Source organism: Bombina bombina, chromosome 11 (genome assembly GCF_027579735.1).
Source record: "Bombina bombina isolate aBomBom1 chromosome 11, aBomBom1.pri, whole genome shotgun sequence".
Lineage (NCBI taxonomy): Eukaryota > Metazoa > Chordata > Amphibia > Anura > Bombinatoridae > Bombina > Bombina bombina.
Window position 1 is genome coordinate 199,591,028 of NC_069509.1, and position 24,193 is coordinate 199,615,220.

Genomic DNA, 24,193 nt, shown 5'->3' on the forward strand with positions numbered 1-24,193 from the left:
ACTTACACCACTCGAGCTGTGACCATGGCGAATCGGCCTTACGCCACTCAGGGACTTCGGCGCCTGTGGACCGGTTTCCTGGTACACGTATCCGCTCAGCAGTAGGTCCGGAATGCTGGCTAGGAAATAGGCTTTGCGGTTAGCATAGAACGCTCAAACTGACAAGCCGGCGTTGAAGCAGCATGGCTCTGTGAGCACCGCCCCGGAAGTCCTCGCTTTATTCTTGTTAGCCAACACATTGCAATTGATCTGGTGCTTTAGTGTAACTGACAAATTTACAATTTTATTTCATTTAAAAATGACCTGCAGAAAAAAATCACTAAAAAAATCTCATTGCAGAAAGTGAAAAAAAGTTCTGCTTCTGGGGTAATGAGTATTAGTAATTATCTGTGACTTAAGTCTTAATGATGTCACAAATATTGTGCACAAATGTGATGTTTGAAAAAAACCTTTTAATGCCTCAAATTGCAAAACTGATAGGTATATAACCAATAATGTGCTTATAACAACTAACGGATAAGTATAGTGGAGTGTGTAGGTGACAAAGTACTGAGTACTGTTAGGTTGTTAGAGTGTTTTACACATAGATAACACAATAACAGATTTCTTTGGTAAAAAACAAATACAAACAAAAGCAAGCTATATGTTTATACAGCTAAAATAAAGGGCATACCATAAACCAGAACTGTATTTGGGCAATTTTGGGAATGGGTTAAAAAAGATGAATATATCTGCTAATTGAAAGGTTTCTTTCAATCTCTAAGTAGGAGATATCTCAAGTAAAAAATATTATCAAATTGTTTTTATTTTAAAACTATGTTTTCACATTCAAAATATCAGAGATATTTCACATACAGGCAAATTGTTAGTGTCTCAACTGGTAGCAACTATAGTTGCAAAAGAAATGGGATAAAACGTTTTGAGAATAGCGTGTACCCAAAGAAATGATCTATCTAAAACATATAGCAAACAATTATTATGAAAACAAAAATTTCTATGGCCGCTATAAGATAAGGTAATGTGACAGCTATTGGCCGTAATATAAGTCCTGTAGTGTTACCAACGGAACCGTGTAAAAGATATAGAGAACATGTGCAGAGGTGGTTTAATCAACAAGCTGATGATACTGTTGTGTAACTCTAAAAGAGGGATAAATCTCTGGCTTTGCAAAAATAATCAATTGTGAACAAGAAAGGTGCAACTTAAAAGTACAATACTATTAGCATAAAGAAAATCTAAACATCAAAAACTGGGCAGGTAAAATAAACATTAGTTGCGTTAATATATAAATCAAAATAAAGACTCGACTAATAAAAGATTTGCTAGTTGTCTTAATGTTTCAATGTGACAAGTAGATAATAGCTGTGTTCTGTTAATATAAGAACATAGGTAGATCTAAATAGTGAGAAAAGATTATACATACAAAAGCGAACATGGATTGGCCAATCCAACAGAAGTTCAAAAATATATATATATATGGTATTCCACTAAGGGGTCGACTATATAACACTGGTAAGTTGACTATACAGCAAACAAAGAATTTAAGAATATGAGCCAACTAAACGGAATAAAAGAACCGATATGCGGTGACCATCATAATACAGATGACATATACTTAAAAAATGTCAGATACATATAAACGTAATATATGAAATCCAAGTAGAAGGTCCTTAGCGACAAGTATAAAATCAACGTGTCTTTGGCGGAAAGGGTGAAGATCCGCTAATATGGATTGTCTTAAAGTGTCCAAATGGTGACGTTGAATCCTTATCCTAAAAAAGTATATCGTTTATGATGACCAAAAAAAAACCTGTAAAAGAAACAAAGAGCAGAACTATAGCAAACTGAACAACTAATCTGGTCGTGTATAGAAATAAACTCACCTGTCAATGCGGAGAACGAGGCCTTTCCCCCTCCCCTCTGCTCATGTGTAACATACGGTGTAATCTCCCTCTCACCTCTGCTCATGTGTAACATACGGTTTAATCTCCCCCTCCCCTCTGCTCATGTGTAACATACGGTGTAATCTCCCTCTCACCTCTGCTCATGTGTAACATACGGTTTAATCTCCCCCTCACCTCTGCTCATGTGTAACATACGGTGTAATCTCCCCCTCCCCTCTGCTCATGTGTAACATACGGTGTAATCTCCCCCTCACCTCTGCTCATGTGTAACATACGGTGTAATCTCCCCCCTCACCTCTGCTCATGTGTAACATACGGTGTAATCTCCCCCTCCCCTCTGCTCATGTGTAACATACGGTGTAATCTCCCCCTCCCCTCTACTCATGTGTAACATACGGTGTAATCTCCCCCTCACCTCTGCTCATGTGTAACATACGGTGTAATCTCCCTCTCACCTCTGCTCATGTGTAACATACGGTGTAATCTCCCTCTCACATCTGCTCATGTGTAACATACGGTGTAATCTCCCTCTCCCCTCTGCTCATGTGTAACATACGGTGTAATCTCCCCCTCCCCTCTGCTCATGTGTAACATACGGTGTAATCTCCCCCTCCCCTCTGCTCATGTGTAACATACGGGGTAATCTCCCCCTCACCTCTGCTCATGTGTAACATACGGTTTAATCTCCCCCTCACCTCTGCTCATGTGTAACATACGGTGTACTCTCCCCCTCCCCTCTGCTCATGTGTAACATACGGTGTAATCTCCTTCTCACCTCTGCTCATGTGTAACATACGGTGTAATCTCCCCCCTCACCTCTGCTCATGTGTAACATACGGTGTAATCTCCCCCTCACCTCTGCTTATGTGTAACATACGGTGTAATCTCCCACTCCCCTCTGCTCATGTGTAACATACGGTGTAATCTCCCCCTCCCCTCTACTCATGTGTAACATACGGTGTAATCTCCCCCTCACCTCTGCTCATGTGTAACATACGGTGTAATCTCCCCCTCACCTCTGCTCATGTGTAACATACGGTGTAATCTCCCTCTCACCTCTGCTCATGTGTAACATACGGTGTAATCTCCCTCTCACCTCTGCTCATGTGTAACATACGGTGTAATCTCCCCCTCACCTCTGCTCATGTGTAACATACGGTGTAATCTCCCTCTCACCTCTGCTCATGTGTAACATACGGTGTAATCTCCCTCTCACCTCTGCTCATGTGTAACATACGGTGTAATCTCCCTCTCACCTCTGCTCATGTGTAACATACGGTGTAATCTCCCACTCCCCTCTGCTCATGTGTAACATACGGTGTAATCTCCCCCTCACCTCTGCTCATGTGTAACATACGGTGTAAACTCCCCCCTGCTCATGTGTAACATACGGTGTAATCTCCCCCCTGCTCATGTGTAACATACGGTGTAATCTCCCCCTCACCTCTGCTCATGTGTAACATACGGTGTAATCTCCCCCTCCCCTCTGCTCATGTGTAACATACGGTGTAATCTCCCCCTCCCCTCTGCTCATGTGTAACATACGGTGTAATCTCCCTCTCCCCTCTGCTCATGTGTAACATACGGTGTAATCTCCCCCTCCCCTCTGCTCATGTGTAACATACAGTGTAATCTCCCCCTCCCCTCTGCTCATGTGTAACATACAGTTTAATCTCCCCCTCACCTCTGCTCATGCGTAACATACGGTGTAATCTCCCCCTCACCTCTGCTCATGTGTAACATACGGTGTAATCTCCCTCTCCCCTCTGCTCATGTGTAACATACGGTGTAATCTCCCCCTCACCTCTGCTCATGTGTAACATACGGTGTAATCTCCCTCTCACCTCTGCTCATGTGTAACATACGGTGTAATCTCCCCCTCACCTCTGCTCATGTGTAACATACGGTGTAATCTCCCCCTCACCTCTGCTCATGTGTAACATACGGTGTAATCCCCCCCTCACATGTAATATACGGTGTAATCCCCCCCCTCACATGTAACATACGGTGTAATCCCCCCCCTCACATGTAACATACGGTGTAATCCCCCCCCTCACATGTAACATACGGTGTAATCTCCCCCTCACCTTGAGTCTTACAGTAGTTTGAGAAACAACAGAGAAACAGTCGGACAACCCAGATTTATACAAAATCATTTTCTTTATAGGTTCTATACCTGCATACAGACCAGATACATAACCACAGACATTAGTAACATTTATTCTACTCATGCAACAGAACCAACAGATGGACAAAATTAAATCAGGAGGAGGATACAGGGGTGGGAACAAGAACGTGCGACACGTCCTAGATAGGAAAAGGCACCAGATAGGGACACGCAGACCAGAGAGCAGGAAGCACAGTGTGTAGCTGGCTGGGAGTATTTGTAGTATATTGTGTAATGCTAGGTGTGCGTGACGCTGCACGTGTAATGCAATATGTATGTGTGACGTTGTGCATGCCTGCGTGAGATGTGTGTATGTGCCGCTGCCTGCGAGTGTGGGGTGATGTATATGTGTGCTGCTCTGTGTACATGTGATGTGTATGACTGTGTGCGTGCTGCTGCATATTTGTGCATGCATGCCATTGTGTGTGTGTATAAGTTGCTGCATGCGTGCAGGACATCTGTGTGTGGCGCTGCATGCGTGTATGACATTATGTGTGAGTGGCGCTGCATGCGTGTATGACATTATGTGTGAGTGGCGCTGCATGCGTGTATGACATTATGTGTGTGTGTGTGGCGCTGCATGCGTGTATGACATTATGTGTGAGTGGCGCTGCATGCGTGTATGACATTATGTGTGTGTGTGTGGCGCTGCATGCGTGTATGACATTATGTGTGAGTGGCGCTGCATGCGTGTATGACATTATGTGTGTGAGTGGCGCTGCATGCGTGTATGACATTATGTGTGTGTGGCGCTGCATGCGTTCAGGACATTGTGTGTGAGTGGCGCTGCATGCGTGTATGACATGTGTGTGTGTGGCGCTGCATGCGTGCAGGGCATTTGTGTGTGGCGCTGCATGCGTGTATGACATTATGTGTGTGTGTGGCGCTGCATGCGTTCAGGACATTGTGTGTGTGTGGCGCTGCATGCGTGTATGACATGTGTGTGAGTGGTGCTGCATGCATGTATGACATTATGTGTGAGTGGCGCTGCATGCGTTCAGGACATTGTGTGTGTGTGGCGCTGCATGCGTGTATGACATGTGTGTGAGTGGCGCTGCATGCGTGTATGACATGTGTGTGAGTGGCGCTGCATGCGTGTATGACATTGTGTGTGTGTGTGGCGCTGCATGCGTGTATGACATGTGTGTGAGTGGCGCTGCATGCGTGTATGACATGTGTGTGAGTGGCGCTGCATGCGTGTATGACATGTGTGTGAGTGGCGCTGCATGCGTGTATGACATTGTGTGTGTGTGTGTGGCGCTGCATGCGTGTATGACATGTGTGTGAGTGGCGCTGCATGCGTGTATGACTGTGTGTGTGTGTGTGAGTGGCGCTGCATGCGTGTATGACATGTGTGTGAGTGGCGCTGCATGCGTGTATGACATGTGTGTGAGTGGCGCTGCATGCGTGTATGACATGTGTGTGAGTGGCGCTGCATGCGTGTATGACATTGTGTGTGTGTGTGTGGCGCTGCATGCGTGTATGACATGTGTGTGAGTGGCGCTGCATGCGTGTATGACTGTGTGTGTGTGTGTGGCGCTGCATGCGTGTATGACATGTGTGTGAGTGGCGCTGCATGCGTGTATGACATGTGTGTGAGTGGCGCTGCATGCGTGTATGACATGTGTGTGAGTGGCGCTGCATGCGTGTATGACATGTGTGTGAGTGGCGCTGCATGCGTGTATGACATTGTGTGTGTGTGTGTGGCGCTGCATGCGTGTATGACATGTGTGTGAGTGGCGCTGCATGCGTGTATGACTGTGTGTGTGTGTGTGTGTGGCGCTGCATGCGTGTATGACATGTGTGTGAGTGGCGCTGCATGCGTGTATGACATGTGTGTGAGTGGCGCTGCATGCGTGTATGACATGTGTGCGAGTGGCGCTGCATGCGTTCAGGACATTGTGCGTGTGTGTGGCGCTGCATGCATGCTGGATATTATGTGTGAGTGGTGCTGCATGCGTTCAGGACATTGTGCGTGTGTGTGGCGCTGCATGCATGCTGGATATTATGTGTGAGTGGCGCTGCATGCGTTCAGGACATTGTGCGTGTGTGTGGCGCTGCATGCATGCTGGATATTATGTGTGAGTGGCGCTGCATGCATGCTGGATATTATGTGTGAGTGGCGCTGCATGCATGCTGGATATTATGTGTGTGTGGCGCTGCATGCATGCTGGATATTATGTGTGTGTGGCGCTGCATGCATGCTGGATATTATGTGTGAGTGGCGCTGCATGAGTGTATGACATTGTGTGTGTGTGTGGCGCTGCATGCATGCTGGATATTATGTGTGTGTGGCGCTGCATGCATGCTGGATATTATGTGTGAGTGGCGCTGCATGAGTGTATGACATTGTGTGTGTGTGTGGCGCTGCATGCATGCTGGATATTATGTGTGAGTGGCGCTGCATGAGTGTATGACATTGTGTGTGTGTGAGTGGTGCTGCATGCGCCCACATGTGACGTTATCTGTATGTGCATGCCACTGCGTTATGTGGGTGTATGACATGCATGTACTTCTGATCTAATATTATCTTCTCAGCTTTCTAATGTAACAGGCACAGGTCTGCTGCTTGCTGGATATTAGACTCATTAAGTCAATTTTTGTTGCATATAAAAAAAAAAAAAAAGGACAATTTAAATTTTTTGTCTTTAGGGAACCCCCTCTAAAATATTGTTTTCATAGGGACACAACCCCAATTTTTTTTCTTTCATGATTCAGAAAGAGCAGGCAATTTTAGGGAACTTTCCAATTTACTCCTATTGTCAATTTTTCTTCATTCTCTTGATATCTTTATTTATAAAGGAGGAATGTAAGATTAGGAGCCGGACCATTTTTTGGTTCAGCACCTGGGTACCGCTTGCTGATTGGTGGCTAAATGTAGCTATCTGAATCAGGAAAAAAAAAAGTGGGTTTTGTGTCCCTTTAAGCTTGTAGCGCGTCACTATCCACCAATAGAGATTTGGGAGTTTCACTTTTCCGCCAGTGAGTTTTAACAAACAGAACCAGTACTGTACAAACCTATATTTGTTTAGTCTTCTCTCTTGGAACTTACTCTTTTTTTTTATGTTTATTGGACAAATTATCATTAAATACATTGATGTTAAATTATGCAATTAATGTGTGCTTTAGATAGAAGAAAATGTTATAAAAAGTGCCAAGTAATACACTGCCCCCACCCAGTGGCAAGGTTTTCTATGGAGAACACTGTGTTAGTATCAAAATGAAAATAAACAACTTTGAATTAAAACTATTTTGTGCATAATAAAGGTTACCCCCATGAGTACTTGCATATGCACAATGTTATCACATCAGCCTTCAGCCCTGTAAGCTTCCTGCTCTGGGGCTCCCCGGCCTATAAGTAACCTGTCTGATGAGACGCCCCCATCTCTAGCAATAAATAAATGTGACACACAAACATAAGGGACACGCGGTAACTTGTATGTAGGTGTGATGAATAAATGCAACACAGCTGGCGATGGCCGAGGGCACAGGAGTGAGGTCTTCTCAGGGCAGCATTTAGGGAATAAACACATAGCACCAATTCACTGGAAGAGCTGCTCCAGCCTCCACCACCTGAGGAAGAAAGGTCAGGTAACACTCCCTACGTCACCGAGTGGAGCACTTGGTGACAAAACCAGGGCTGCTGCATAGAACATCCAGAGACTGGGAGATTCACTGACCTCGGGTGTATCTCCGATGAGTGTTCCATGTGGTCAGTATGCAGCATACGTTATCCCAGCAGCCCCTGTGACACAAAGCCGGAAGCACCAGCTGCAGGCAGAGTCTATGTCCTACACAAGCCGTGATCATGGGTACATTAGCTGGAGACAAAGTCACTGAGCCTCTAGCCACAGAAATCTTCCTAGTTGTTTTACACATTTATGTTACAATCTCAACCTTTTTACTGTCCCTTTAAGTGGCTTAAAAGAACATTAAAGCCTGTTTTATATGTGCACAGAAAACATCAGCAATTACACAACGAGCTGCACAAAAAAAGGTTTTATAAGCATTTAAATCTCGTGACTTTTAGTATCACTTGATAACTTGTCTCCCTTTGCTGTGCACTGCTCCGAGCAATCACTGAATAACATGTAGCATAACATGTTTTTAATTGTATTTTTAAAAACCGGCCACTGATTCTTGAAAGTTTACATTCACTTTAACTTAATGAATTTGAGTTTCACCGTCTCTAGGGAGTGTGCGGAAGCAAGAAAAATAATTCATGTTTTATATTTATTATCTAAAATCATTTATGAGGAATTACATTTTAATTTGATTTTTACTATCCTATCCCTTTAAGCGGTTTCCTGGGGTTTAAAGTAAACTTGCATGATTCAGATAGAGCGTGTAATTGTAAAACACTTAAATTCACTTCTATTTTCAAATGTGCTTTGTTCTCTTGGTATCCCTTGTTGAAAAAATGCACATATCCTACACTAGAGAGAGCTGCTGCTGATTGGTGCCTGCACACATTTGTCTCTTGTGATTGGCTAACCAGATGTGTTCATCTAGTTGCGAGTAGTGAAATGCTGTTCCTTCAGGAAAGGATAACAAGAGAATGAAGCAAATTACCTAATAGAAGTAAATTGGAAAGTTGTTTAAAATGGTATATTCTATCCAAATCATGAAAGAAAAGTTTGGGGTTTACAGATGGGCCAATAAATACAGGACGAGGGACAAATTGTAACATGACAACGTACAGAAAGTCAATTAACTGCACTTGTAGCTTCTACATAATGACAGCTCAAGTCTAAGGACGTAGGTTGGTTGCCCCGAGTATCACTGACAGTGGTAGCTTCTACATAATGACAGCCCCAGTCTGAGGACGTATGTAGGTTACACCCTTCAGAACCTCTTACTAGCAGAGGGACCCAGCCATACAGCAGCAGCCCATCAGGAAGTGTTGCTTGTATAAACACCAGATATAGAAGCTTTAAATATTAGGAGTGGTCACATTATTCTCCATTGCTGACAAAGTTTGTGATGTAGCACTTGATAACCCAACAAGACTTTGTCTCCAGCTGATGTACAGTTCCATATCACCACCTGATGGGACATGCGATAAAGGCTGGCACCCAATATCCTCTCTTGTAAGGTAATGACACAAAACAAACCCAGAGCAGAGATTCCCTACACAAAAGTACAAAGTGCTCTGGTCGGTCACAGCATACAGTGAGCAACACCAGACACCTCCCAAAGCCAGAGCATTCACAGAGGCAGCAGTTCCCTCACATGTCCTATCTCATGAGAGTTCAGCCATGGCACATGCCAAACAATTGTCCTCATATGGCCGCCCTCCATCTAGGAGACCCACCAATGTCTGGGTAGAGTGTGCTCCATACGCTGGTATAAGAAGGGTGTTCTGGAGCATCCAGACTAAGGCTGCAATCGTTCCAGGTACTGAGGGAGGGGATTTTCCTTCACATATTTTTGAATGTACCAGCAGGTCAGATGCGCCCTCAGATCCTCCTCTACCACAAAGTCCATAGCAGCCTGTAGGGCAGAGAAAGCAGAGAGTTAACCAAAGCAGCAAAGTATTGCCCATCTAAAGCAAGCTAGCGGCCTGTGTACATAAGGCCTGGCCTTCACCCCCAGGTACCTAAATCCTATAATCCCTGTGTGTGCTTGTCAGTTCCACGGGATCTGAGCTAAAGTAACTAAATGATCACGTATTTACACTCACATGCGGTGCATATTCTTCGGGCATATTCAGTACAAGGGTGCAGATCACTATTAGTGCAGTAGTTATGGGTACTGCCAGCCTATTAGGTCAGACAATGATGTTTACATCAGTCAGTCACTGTTGTGGCGGCAAACAGATCTAATGGGTTACTCGAGCCCCACACTTCTGGACTTCCTAAAGCTGCCCTAAGGCTACAGGTTACTAACGTCTGACGATTCCTGGCATTTCACCCTACCGATTCCTACCTTGGCAAGGTGTTTAGCAATTCCTCTGCCTCTGAAGGCATCAGGCACCTCTGTGTGCTGCAGATCCACAATCTTCTTTCCTACATACTCGTACAGCAGAACCGCTCTGTCGTGGCAGCCTAGAAAAGCAAGAGAGGTTAAATCCTAGGTCACTCAACAGCCCATTTTGTGTAACTGCTGCCCCCATCTACATCAGTTCCTGTTAATTCTGGATTCACCTTTATGTGAATGTTAAGCAGGCCAGTGTACAACAGCAAACATCTTAGTGAATATTGTCATACTATTTCACTAGAACTATGTACATTCCTGATAAACTAACATTATACCTTATGTTATCATTAGTGCCAAACAGCCTACTGACCTCAGCAGGAAGAGGGTTAATATATACAACACTGTTTATAAAACTAGGACAGTGAACCAATTGCCACTCCTGTCACCCCTACCCTTTATAATAGTGTGCCACCCACATAGCCAGTCAGCAGGCAGAGGGTTAATACATACAGCACTGCTAATATCACTGGTTAACCCTGCACTTAATAATAGTGTGACACAGCCAGTCAGTAGGCAGAGGGTTAATACATACAGCACTGCTTATATCACTAGTGAACCCTGCACTTAATAATAGTGTGACACATACCCAGTCAGCAGGCAGAGGGTTAATACATACAGCACTGCTTATATCACTAGTGTCCCCTGCACTTAATAATAGTGTGACACATACCCAGTCAGTAGGCAGAGGGTTAATACATACAGCACTGCTTATATCACTAGTGACCCCTGCACTTAATAATAGTGTGACACATAGCCAGTCAGTAGGCAGAGGGTTAATACATACAGCACTGCTTATATCACTGGTGACCCCTGCACTTAATAATAGTGTGACACATACCCAGTCAGTAGGCAGAGGGTTAATACATACAGCACTGCTTATATCACTAGTGACCCCTGCCATTAATAATAGTGTGACACATAGCCAGTAAGTAGGCAGAGGGTTAATACATACAGCACTGCTAATATCACTGGTGACCCCTGCACTTAATAATAGTGTGACACATACCCAGTCAGCAGGCAGAGGGTTAATACATACAGCACTGCTTATATCACTGGTGACCCCTGCCATTAATAATAGTGTGACACATACCCAGTCAGTAGGCAGAGGGTTAATACATACAGCACTGCTTATATCACTAGTGACCCCTGCCATTAATAATAGTGTGACACATAGCCAGTCAGTAGGCAGAGGGTTAATACATACAGCACTGCTTATAAAACTAGGACAGTGAACCAATTGCCACTCCTGTCACCCCTACCCTTTATAATAGTGTGCCACCCACATAGCCAGTCAGCAGGCAGAGGGTTAATACATACAGCACTGCTAATATCACTGGTTAACCCTGCACTTAATAATAGTGTGACACAGCCAGTCAGTAGGCAGAGGGTTAATACATACAGCACTGCTTATATCACTAGTGAACCCTGCACTTAATAATAGTGTGACACATACCCAGTCAGCAGGCAGAGGGTTAATACATACAGCACTGCTTATATCACTAGTGTCCCCTGCACTTAATAATAGTGTGACACATACCCAGTCAGTAGGCAGAGGGTTAATACATACAGCACTGCTTATATCACTAGTGACCCCTGCACTTAATAATAGTGTGACACATAGCCAGTCAGTAGGCAGAGGGTTAATACATACAGCACTGCTAATATCACTGGTGACCCCTGCACTTAATAATAGTGTGACACATACCCAGTCAGTAGGCAGAGGGTTAATACATACAGCACTGCTTATATCACTAGTGACCCCTGCCATTAATAATAGTGTGACACATAGCCAGTCAGTAGGCAGAGGGTTAATACATACAGCACTGCTAATATCACTGGTGACCCCTGCACTTAATAATAGTGTGACACATACCCAGTCAGCAGGCAGAGGGTTAATACATACAGCACTGCTTATATCACTGGTGACCCCTGCACTTAATAATAGTGTGACACATAGCCAGTCAGTAGGAAGAGGGTTAATACATACAGCACTGCTAATATCACTGGTGACCCCTGCACTTAATAATAGTGTGACACATACCCAGTCAGCAGGCAGAGGGTTAATACATACAGCACTGCTTATATCACTGGTGACCCCTGCCATTAATAATAGTGTGACACATAGCCAGTCAGTAGGCAGAGGGTTAATACATACAGCACTGCTAATATCACTGGTGACCCCTGCCATTAATAATAGTGTGACACATACCCAGTCAGTAGGCAGAGGGTTAATACATACAGCACTGCTTATATCACTAGTGACCCCTGCACTTAATAATAGTGTGACACATACCCAGTCAGTAGGCAGAGGGTTAATACATACAGCACTGCTTATATCACTAGTGACCCCTGCCATTAATAATAGTGTGACACATAGCCAGTCAGTAGGCAGAGGGTTAATACATACAGCACTGCTTATATCACTAGTGACCCCTGCCATTAATAATAGTGTGACACATAGCCAGTCAGTAGGCAGAGGGTTAATACATACAGCACTGCTTATATCACTAGTGACCCCTGCCATTAATAATAGTGTGACACATAGCCAGTCAGTAGGCAGAGGGTTAATACATACAGCACTGCTAATATCACTGGTGACCCCTGCACTTAATAATAGTGTGACACATACCCAGTCAGCAGGCAGAGGGTTAATACATACAGCACTGCTTATATCACTGGTGACCCCTGCCATTAATAATAGTGTGACACATAGCCAGTCAGTAGGCAGAGGGTTAATACATACAGCACTGCTAATATCACTGGTGACCCCTGCCATTAATAATAGTGTGACACATACCCAGTCAGTAGGCAGAGGGTTAATACATACAGCACTGCTTATATCACTAGTGACCCCTGCACTTAATAATAGTGTGACACAGCCAGTCAGTAGGCAGAGGGTTAATACATACAGCACTGCTTATATCACTAGTGAACCCTGCACTTAATAATAGTGTGACACATACCCAGTCAGCAGGCAGAGGGTTAATACATACAGCACTGCTTATATCACTAGTGTCCCCTGCACTTAATAATAGTGTGACACATACCCAGTCAGTAGGCAGAGGGTTAATACATACAGCACTGCTTATATCACTAGTGACCCCTGCACTTAATAATAGTGTGACACATAGCCAGTCAGTAGGCAGAGGGTTAATACATACAGCACTGCTTATATCACTGGTGACCCCTGCACTTAATAATAGTGTGACACATACCCAGTCAGTAGGCAGAGGGTTAATACATACAGCACTGCTTATATCACTAGTGACCCCTGCCATTAATAATAGTGTGACACATACCCAGTCAGTAGGCAGAGGGTTAATACATACAGCACTGCTAATATCACTGGTGACCCCTGCACTTAATAATAGTGTGACACATACCCAGTCAGTAGGCAGAGGGTTAATACATACAGCACTGCTTATATCACTAGTGACCCCTGCCATTAATAATAGTGTGACACATAGCCAGTCAGTAGGCAGAGGGTTAATACATACAGCACTGCTAATATCACTGGTGACCCCTGCACTTAATAATAGTGTGACACATACCCAGTCAGCAGGCAGAGGGTTAATACATACAGCACTGCTAATATCACTGGTGACCCCTGCACTTAATAATAGTGTGACACATACCCAGTCAGTAGGCAGAGGGTTAATACATACAGCACTGCTTATATCACTAGTGACCCCTGCCATTAATAATAGTGTGACACATAGCCAGTCAGTAGGCAGAGGGTTAATACATACAGCACTGCTTATAAAACTAGGACAGTGAACCAATTGCCACTCCTGTCACCCCTACCCTTTATAATAGTGTGCCACCCACATAGCCAGTCAGCAGGCAGAGGGTTAATACATACAGCACTGCTAATATCACTGGTTAACCCTGCACTTAATAATAGTGTGACACAGCCAGTCAGTAGGCAGAGGGTTAATACATACAGCACTGCTTATATCACTAGTGAACCCTGCACTTAATAATAGTGTGACACATACCCAGTCAGCAGGCAGAGGGTTAATACATACAGCACTGCTTATATCACTAGTGTCCCCTGCACTTAATAATAGTGTGACACATACCCAGTCAGTAGGCAGAGGGTTAATACATACAGCACTGCTTATATCACTAGTGACCCCTGCACTTAATAATAGTGTGACACATAGCCAGTCAGTAGGCAGAGGGTTAATACATACAGCACTGCTAATATCACTGGTGACCCCTGCACTTAATAATAGTGTGACACATACCCAGTCAGTAGGCAGAGGGTTAATACATACAGCACTGCTTATATCACTAGTGACCCCTGCCATTAATAATAGTGTGACACATACCCAGTCAGTAGGCAGAGGGTTAATACATACAGCACTGCTAATATCACTGGTGACCCCTGCACTTAATAATAGTGTGACACATACCCAGTCAGTAGGCAGAGGGTTAATACATACAGCACTGCTTATATCACTAGTGACCCCTGCCATTAATAATAGTGTGACACATAGCCAGTCAGTAGGCAGAGGGTTAATACATACAGCACTGCTAATATCACTGGTGACCCCTGCACTTAATAATAGTGTGACACATACCCAGTCAGCAGGCAGAGGGTTAATACATACAGCACTGCTTATATCACTGGTGACCCCTGCCATTAATAATAGTGTGACACATACCCAGTCAGTAGGCAGAGGGTTAATACATACAGCACTGCTTATATCACTAGTGACCCCTGCCATTAATAATAGTGTGACACATACCCAGTCAGTAGGCAGAGGGTTAATACATACAGCACTGCTTATATCACTAGTGACCCCTGCCATTAATAATAGTGTGACACATACCCAGTCAGCAGGCAGAGGGTTAATACATACAGCACTGCTTATATCACTGGTGACCCCTGCACTTAATAATAGTGTGACACATAGCCAGTCAGTAGGAAGAGGGTTAATACATACAGCACTGCTAATATCACTGGTGACCCCTGCACTTAATAATAGTGTGACACATACCCAGTCAGCAGGCAGAGGGTTAATACATACAGCACTGCTTATATCACTGGTGACCCCTGCCATTAATAATAGTGTGACACATAGCCAGTCAGTAGGCAGAGGGTTAATACATACAGCACTGCTAATATCACTGGTGACCCCTGCCATTAATAATAGTGTGACACATACCCAGTCAGTAGGCAGAGGGTTAATACATACAGCACTGCTTATATCACTAGTGACCCCTGCACTTAATAATAGTGTGACACATACCCAGTCAGTAGGCAGAGGGTTAATACATACAGCACTGCTTATATCACTAGTGACCCCTGCCATTAATAATAGTGTGACACATAGCCAGTCAGTAGGCAGAGGGTTAATACATACAGCACTGCTTATATCACTAGTGACCCCTGCCATTAATAATAGTGTGACACATAGCCAGTCAGTAGGCAGAGGGTTAATACATACAGCACTGCTTATATCACTAGTGACCCCTGCCATTAATAATAGTGTGACACATAGCCAGTCAGTAGGCAGAGGGTTAATACATACAGCACTGCTAATATCACTGGTGACCCCTGCCATTAATAATAGTGTGACACATACCCAGTCAGTAGGCAGAGGGTTAATACATACAGCACTGCTTATATCACTGGTGACCCCTGCCATTAATAATAGTGTGACACATAGCCAGTCAGTAGGCAGAGGGTTAATACATACAGCACTGCTAATATCACTGGTGACCCCTGCCATTAATAATAGTGTGACACATACCCAGTCAGTAGGCAGAGGGTTAATACATACAGCACTGCTTATATCACTAGTGACCCCTGCACTTAATAATAGTGTGACACATACCCAGTCAGTAGGCAGAGGGTTAATACATACAGCACTGCTTATATCACTAGTGACCCCTGCCATTAATAATAGTGTGACACATACCCAGTCAGTAGGCAGAGGGTTAATACATACAGCACTGCTTATATCACTAGTGACCCCTGCCATTAATAATAGTGTGACACATACCCAGTCAGGAGGCAGAGGGTTAATACATACAGCACTGCTTATATCACTAGTGACCCCTGCCATTAATAATAGTGTGACACATAGCCAGTCAGTAGGCAGAGGGTTAATACATACAGCACTGCTTATATCACTAGTGACCCCTGCCATTAATAATAGTGTGACACATAGCCAGTCAGTAGGCAGAGGGTTAATACATACAGCACTGCTTATATCACTAGTGACCCCTGCCATTAATAATAGTGTGACACATACCCAGTCAGGAGGCAGAGGGTTAATACATACAGCACTGCTTATATCACTAGTGACCCCTGCACTTAATAATAGTGTGACACATACCCAGTCAGCAGGCAGAGGGTTAATACATACAGCACTGCTTATATCACTAGTGACCCCTGCCATTAATAATAGTGTGACACATAGCCAGTCAGTAGGCAGAGGGTTAATACATACAGCACTGCTTATATCACTAGTGACCCCTGCCATTAATAATAGTGTGACACATAGCCAGTCAGTAGGCAGAGGGTTAATACATACAGCACTGCTTATATCACTAGTGACCCCTGCCATTAATAATAGTGTGACACATAGCCAGTCAGTAGGCAGAGGGTTAATACATACAGCACTGCTTATATCACTAGTGACCCCTGCACTTAATAATAGTGTGACACATAGCCAGTCAGTAGGCAGAGGGTTAATACATACAGCACTGCTTATATCACTAGTGACCCCTGCCATTAATAATAGTGTGACACATAGCCAGTCAGTAGGCAGAGGGTTAATACATACAGCACTGCTTATATCACTAGTGACCCCTGCCATTAATAATAGTGTGACACATAGCCAGTCAGTAGGCAGAGGGTTAATACATACAGCACTGCTTATATCACTAGTGACCCCTGCCATTAATAATAGTGTGACACATAGCCAGTCAGTAGGCAGAGGGTTAATACATACAGCACTGCTAATATCACTGGTGACCCCTGCACTTAATAATAGTGTGACACATACCCAGTCAGGAGGGCCCTTGCACTGCAGTACTAGTATTTAAAGGGACATTACCTGAACCCAATATTAGCCACTGCTCACAACATCCCTGTGTATGAGTCACAAATAATGCTGCAGGCAGTAACAGTGCCTGTATAAAAGGTCTTTCTGCAGACACTTGGAATCTGGGGGGGGTCTATTTATGGCATGAACAATACAGATTGTATTGAACTAAAGAGGTACATGGAGTGTACACTCAGTTTCATATTAGGGCTGCCCAGCTGCTGTGGGTGCACACCAAGATGGCACTCAGCAATGCCCCAGGAGAAGAATCTGTGCCACACGTAGGTTAATGCTAAGTACGTTTATAGATAGCAAATCCCATTACCTGATATTAAAAGAACTCTCTGCACAACAGGCTCTTTCTTTTCCCACCTTCTCTTGCAATTTAAAGGGCCATAATACCCAAATGTTGAAACACTTGAAAGTGATAGCAAATGTAATACCTCTTCATAAAAAGGGCAGTAGAGAAGAATCTGGCAACTACAGGCCAGTTAGTTTAACTTCAGTAGTAGGGAAATTAATGGAAAGCCTCTTAAAAGAAAGAATTATGACTTACATAAAGACAAACAATTTAGAGGACCAAAATCAGCATGGTTTTACTTCAGGGAGATCATGTCAGACTAATCTAATTGACTTCTTTGATTATGTAACAAAAGTATTAGACAAGGGAGGAGCAGTTGATGTAGCATATCTAGATTTCAGCAAAGCATTTGACACCGTCCCACACAAACTTATTCACAAACTATATCTCCTTGGTCTAGATTCAAAAATTGTGAAATGGGTGGAATGCTGGCTTAAGGACAGAAAACAAAGTGTCTTAGTAAATGGAGTTCATTCAGCAGAGGGGGCTGTTACTAGTGGTGTTCCTCAGGGGTCAGTTCTGGGGCCTGTTTTGTTTAACATATTTATCTGCGATATCAGCAAAGGGCTACAGGGGAAAGTATGTCTCTTTGCAGATGATACAAAAATTTGCAACAGAGTGGATGTTCCAGGGGGGGTAGACAAAATGAGAAGTGATATACAACAATTGGAGGATTGGACAAATGACTGGGGTCTAAAGTTTAACACAGCAAAGTGTAAAATAATGCATTTAGGGAAGAAAAATCCAAATGTTAATTACAGACTCAATGACACTTTACTGACTGTTACAGACGAGGAACAGGACTTGGGAATTATTATTTCAGATGATTTAAAACTTAGTAAACAATGTAGTAATGCAGCGAGTAAGGCTAGCAGAATGCTTGGATGTATTGGTAGAGGTATTTGCAGCAGAAATAGTAAGGTTCTTATGCCACTTTATAGATCATTAGTTAGGCCTCATCTTGAGTATTGTGTGCAGTTCTGGAGACCATATCTTCAGAAGGATATTAACAAACTTGAATCTGTGCAAAGGAGGGCTACCAAAATGGTACATGGTCTAAAAAATAAAACTTACCAGGATAGGCTCAATGACCTAAATATGTATAGCTTAGAGGAGAGAAGGGAAAGAGGTGATATGATAGCAACTTTCAAGTACATTAAAGGGTTTAGTAAAACTGAGGCTGTGGGTATTTTACATAAAATGGAAAATTCAAGAACAAGGGGTCATGAGCTCAAGCTGAAGGGTAGTAGATTCAGGAGTAATTTGAGGAAGCACTTCTTTACAGAAAGAGTGATTGATTTATGGAATAAACTTCCTCAAGAGGTAGTAGCAACAAACACTGTGGGGGACTTTAAAAATGCATGGGACAAGCATAGGGCTATCCTACGAACTAGATAAGTTTATACTGTTAGGTAAGGTCGGGCAGACTTGCTGGGCCTATGGCTCTTATCTGCCGTCAATATCTATGTTTCTATGATGCAGCATAGCTAAAAACCCGACTAGAAAATATAACCTGAACATCTCTATGTAAAAAAGAAAGATAGTTTGTTCTAAGTATTCACACCCCATTGTAAAGGACTTTAAGCAGCAAATCAGTATGTATGTCCCAGGACCAGCAAGGGAGTGAGCCCTGTGCACACTCATGCTATTTCCCTATTCAGTTTAAGGAAGTTTACTATGAAATCTCATGAGATCACAACAAGAGTTTGTGACCTCAGCACTGCTGATCCCGACTGGCTGCTGCTCATTTCTTCCTTTTTTTACCTGCAGCTGGGCAGTAACTGAAAGATAACTTTTTACAGAACACTTACTCTGGTGAGCTGAGGAAATGGTGAGGTAAAATATCTTCCTTTTTTACATAGAGATGCTCAGGTGATATTTTCCTGTCAGCTTTTTACAGTTATACTGCATCAGTTTCAAGTGATTTAGCCTATGAGTATTATGTCTCTTTAACTATGAAATTATTGGCTTTTCTACTAGCTCCAGAGAGACTAGATCATTTTGTTGTATGAGGACTGTTTGATTAGTCCAGGAGCTTATTTGTATCTGTTTGATAACTGGCCACAGCAGAGGAGATACATATACTTAAGACGTTTCAGGTCCCCTGCCTACAAAATAATGCAAACGAAATTACAATTAAAAAGCATTTAAAATCTTTAAGTACACATTCCATTTTGTTCTCCCATAGCTAATTAGGGATATAAATAAGCTCATGAACATATTTAAAAAAAACACTTTGTAGTGTGCTGCAGGGTCAAGCTTTCGAGGTCTGGAATATTTTCTTCTGCCTCTATATGGGGGGAAAAACAAACACTATAAAATAACAGAAAAAATAGGTAACAAAATGAAAGTCACATACAGTATATTGAGCCAGTAAAGCTTCTGTGTGTGGCTGGGAGTGCAGAGTGTACAAGAAGTCAGGAATGAAGCAGAGGAACACATTACATCAATGCTACATACATAGCAGTCTGCTGCTGTTTATCTTACACCCAGCCCCTAATCTTATTGTAAACAACAAAGCTATTCCTGGCCCTATTCACAGGTAGAGCTCACATAATGCACGACCCAGCTCAGCCACACATCAGCAGCCAGGCAGGATATGGCAGCTCAGCCACACATCAGCAGCCAGGCAGGATATGGCAGCTCAGGCACTTCTGCTACAGAACTTCCTTCTCCGCTGAGAATCGCGAGCCATGCCCAGCCGCGCAGCATCCTGCTTTAAAGACAAGTTAGTGTTACCCTTACTATATAAAAGGATGATTAAGCAAGTACCAGCTTAGCTATGTAACCCTCCCATGCCTGCCCTATGTGCCTGGTGGGCTCTTTGGTAATCTGTAGGTGCCGTATCACAGACCAGAACTCTCTCTGTGCATCCACAACTCCCCACATACCTTGCAATCACATAAGAAGCAAAATGATGGAGCGGACAACTAGATCTGGAATAAGTCATTTTGGATTACAATTTCTTGTTGAATTTAGACTTAATATCTAAACCAGTTTCTAGGGACAAGTGAAACTAACTGGAGATGGTATCTCTCTAAACAGAGCTTCAAAGTATTAAACCGGTTTCTTAAGAATGGTATCTCCTTGTAAATATGTACTAGACTGGAATACAACAGATGGCATCTCTGAACAGAACTTCAAAGTATGTCCTCATCACAGAGCTAAAGGCTTATGAAGACCTTGGGAGGGTCAGTACCATAACAACTTCATATTCATGGAACTTCAAAGGACGAATATAGCCCATGTTCTTATAAAAAGGGTCATAAACAGCATTGTCCAACATCAAAAGGAGGCTAACAACATATGTCCTGGAGTCCTGTCAAATGCCATTTCTTGGACAAGGGTGACACCTACAGTTAGTTGGCTACTTCTTCTGGGATTTATCAACTGGACATAAATTAAATTAGGCATTTGATTGGTTAAGACAATCTTTAAGTTGTGGCTATATTGCTTTAAATATGCTGTGTAAAGGACAGGTAGGAAGGACAAAATAACACCAAAGGTAATAGAGACTTCAGCTTTCTTTGCATGCACATACCCACAGGCATTAGTCTATACTGTAGATAGAGGAATAGAGCCTTGTATGTTAGACGCTTCTCTCAGCACTCATGTATAGATTTGTCATTTAATAAATTCATCCTTTTATAAGACTGGTGTAAGTATCAATCTTTAAATAAGGTAAATGGATTATAAGGAAAAGCCTGACACTGATTTTAGTCACTGACCCAATATTAGAAAAGTGGCTTTTTCATAAGATCCAACTTAAATGATCTGCATTTCCCAAAACAAAATCACTCATCCCAAATGCTGCCCAGTGACCAGGCTGGCAACAAACCCTCCCACGGCTGAAGGCAGCTCCGGGTGCACAAAGACACAGCTCTGCTGCGCTGCTATTTTAGTGAAGAGGAAACAGCAACTCAATTGTTGTGACACTGTGCAGAATAAAGAGTGCTATACAGAGGTCCCTCAAGTGTGCCAATCTGCGGCTGTCATGGTGGTACCACATAGTATGAATAGGTCTAAACCCGGTTATTCTGCACCATCCATAAGCAACCTGATACGGACCCTACAGCCTTATTTGTATGGTTATTGTTTCTGTGTGTCAGCCCTATCCTGTACCCTGCACTTTCCCTCTGTGACACCCCCAAATGCCCTACTCTCTCTCAGTGACCCTCCAACCCTTGCGTTCCCTCACCATCATTTTTGTTTCCTTCTAAAATTATTATATATATAATTTAATGGCAGTCACCAATGGTAGGATACCATGTCATTTAAATATCTGGTTTGTAGATACTGAATGTATCCTTGAGAAAGCCTGTTTAGGCAAAACAAGTGTCAGAAAGTCTGCAATACAATGAATTCACTGATGTGCCTGTAATAACTTGTTATGGGCCTATCATACCACCAAAAGAGCTCAATAAAAGCTCTAAACCCCATGAGTAACGTATTTCTGAATTTCTCGGTTTGATTTATATCAACAGGATCACACTATCTTTCCCTTTTGTTTTCTTGAGGTGCTGTTTGGACTCAAGGAAAGGATCAAAGAATTCAATTTTGGGACAGTATCATCATGTTGTGATATGTAATCATGTATATGATATATTTATATTTTTTCACTTATTGTGTTAATAGTTTGTCAAAAATGTATTTATATTTTGAGAATTGTGATTATTGGTTTTGTTGTTTATATATTCCTTCTATCTTAAATGAGTAATCTCCCCTCACTCATCTGCACCCCCAAGGAGATAGTGTTTTCCCAACTATCCCCCCCAAGGAATGTGCCCACCCCAAACTCAGCCCTACAAGGACCCCCTCCTCCTCCTCAAGGATTCACCTCCCATGCAAGAACCCCCTCCTCTTTTCACCCAAAAGTATCAAGAACCCCACCTTTCTCTTATCCACCGCAAGAAACCCCTTCCTCTTCTCCCCCAATTGTACCCCCAAGAACCCCCTCCTCCTCTTCTCCCCCCATTTCTTCTACCCCAAAAGTACCCCTAAGAATCCCCTTCTCTTGTCCCTCGCAAGAACCCCCCCTTTTCCTCCTCCCCCAAAATTACCCCTAAGTACCCCCATTTTATTGCTCCACTGCAAGAAACCCCCTCCTCCTCTCCCCCAAATGTACCCCTAAGAACCCCCTCTTCTCCCCCTTTCTTCTACCCCAAAAGTACCCCTAAGAATCCCCTCTTGTCCCCCAAAAGAACCCCTCCTCTTCTTCCCTGCAAGAATCCCCCTTCTCTTGCCCCAGAAGAATCCTCCTCCCCTTAACAAGAACCTTCCTAAGAACCCCCCTCTTCCTCCTCCCCCACAAGAAGCCCCCTATTCCTGACCCCCACAAGAACCCTCCTCCCCCAACAAGAAACCCCCCTCTTCCTCCTCCTCCCCACAAGAAGCCCCCCTCTTCCTCAACCTTCCCCACAAGAAGCCCCCCTCTTCCTCAACCTTCCCCACAAGAAGCCCCCCTCTTCCTCAACCTTCCCCACAAGAAGCCCCCCTCTTCCTCAACCTTCCCCACAAGAAATCCCCCCTCTTCCTCATCCTCCCCCACAAGAAATCCCCCCTCTTCCTCATCCTCCCCCACAAGAAATCCCCCCTCTTCCTCATCCTCCCCCACAAGAAACCCCCCTCTTCCTCATCCTCCCTCACAAGAAACCCCCCTCTTCCTCATCCTCCCTCACAAGAAACCCCCCTCTTCCTCATCCTCCCTCACAAGAACCCCCCCTCTTCCTCATCCTCCCTCACAAGAAACCCCCCTCTTCCTCATCCTCCCCCACAAGAACCCCCCCTCTTCCTCATCCTCCCCCACAAGAAACCCCCCCTCTTCCTCATCCTCCCCCACAAGAAACCCCCCCTCTTCCTCATCCTCCCCCACAAGAAACCCCCCCTCTTCCTCATCCTCCCCCACAAGAAACCCCCCCTCTTCCTCATCCTCCCCCACAAGAAACCCCCCCTCTTCCTCATCCTCCCCCACAAGAAACCCCCCCTCTTCCTCATCCTCCCCCACAAGAAACCCCCCTCTTCCTCATCCTCCCCCACAAGAAACCCCCCCTCTTCCTCATCCTCCCCCACAAGAAACCCCCCTCTTCCTCATCCTCCCCCACAAGAAACCCCCCTCTTCCTCATCCTCCCCCACAAGAACCCTCTTCCTCCTCCAATAAAAGAAGCCCCCTATTCCTGCCCCCCACAAAAACCTTCCTCCCCCCAAACAAGAACCCCCCTCTTCCTCCTTCTCCCCATAAGAAGCCCCCTCCTTCTGCACCCAAGAACCCTCTTCCTCCTCCCATACAAGAAGCCCCCTCCTCCTGACCACCACTGTAACCCGCAATCAACATCTCCTGACACCAACAGGGACCCCTCTCTCCCAGTGACCCCCGCATACCATTGAGCCGTACAGAGAATTGCCTCCTCTTCCTATCGTGCTCCACCCGGATGGAGCCGGCCTGTTCCATAGTGTCCGGGGCAGAGTGCGCCATGTACGGCTGGGGGTTCCCCAAACACTACCAGAAAAATCAGCTGGAGGTCACGTGCGCAGTGCGTCCAATCAGTGAACTGCAAGTGATCCGACCAATCGCAGCGAGATTCCAGATAATGATAGCCAATTGCCGTACTATTCTCTAGTGTGTCCAATCAGAGTAATGCTAGATGAACAGCCAATCAGCGCATAGTGTTCTGTGTTTGCATACATTCCATAGTATGTTAGTTAAACGCCAGCTGATTACAT

The 24,193-nt window shown here is 44.1% G+C and overlaps 2 protein-coding genes across 3 annotated transcripts in view; both read right to left on the reverse strand.

The window, feature by feature from the left end:
- The window catches only part of TMEM11 (transmembrane protein 11), a 73,448-nt gene extending 63,329 nt beyond the window's left edge, over nt 1-10,119 (reverse strand). The window contains exon 1 of the mRNA XM_053694702.1: nt 10,000-10,119. Coding sequence (XP_053550677.1) covers nt 10,000-10,040 — 41 coding nt within the window. The 5' untranslated portion in view covers nt 10,041-10,119. The remainder of the gene's footprint in view (nt 1-9,999) is intronic.
- NATD1 (N-acetyltransferase domain containing 1) lies at nt 788-23,981 on the reverse strand. Of its 2 annotated transcripts, XR_008399615.1 has the most exons (4): nt 23,852-23,981; nt 10,000-10,118; nt 9,386-9,564; nt 788-1,810 (listed from the first exon to the last, which is right to left on the reverse strand). XR_008399615.1 is itself a non-coding variant. In XM_053694703.1 (3 exons), the coding sequence occupies exons 1-3, from the start codon at nt 23,943-23,945 to the stop codon at nt 9,448-9,450; spliced, it is 330 nt and encodes a 109-aa protein (XP_053550678.1). In that variant the 5' UTR covers nt 23,946-23,981; the 3' UTR covers nt 4,046-9,447. The 2 variants fall into 2 exon arrangements, 1 of the variants encoding a protein (XP_053550678.1); XM_053694703.1 differs by lacking the exon at nt 788-1,810 and having other exon boundaries at nt 4,046-9,564.
- Between the last annotated feature and the right edge of the window lie 212 nt (nt 23,982-24,193).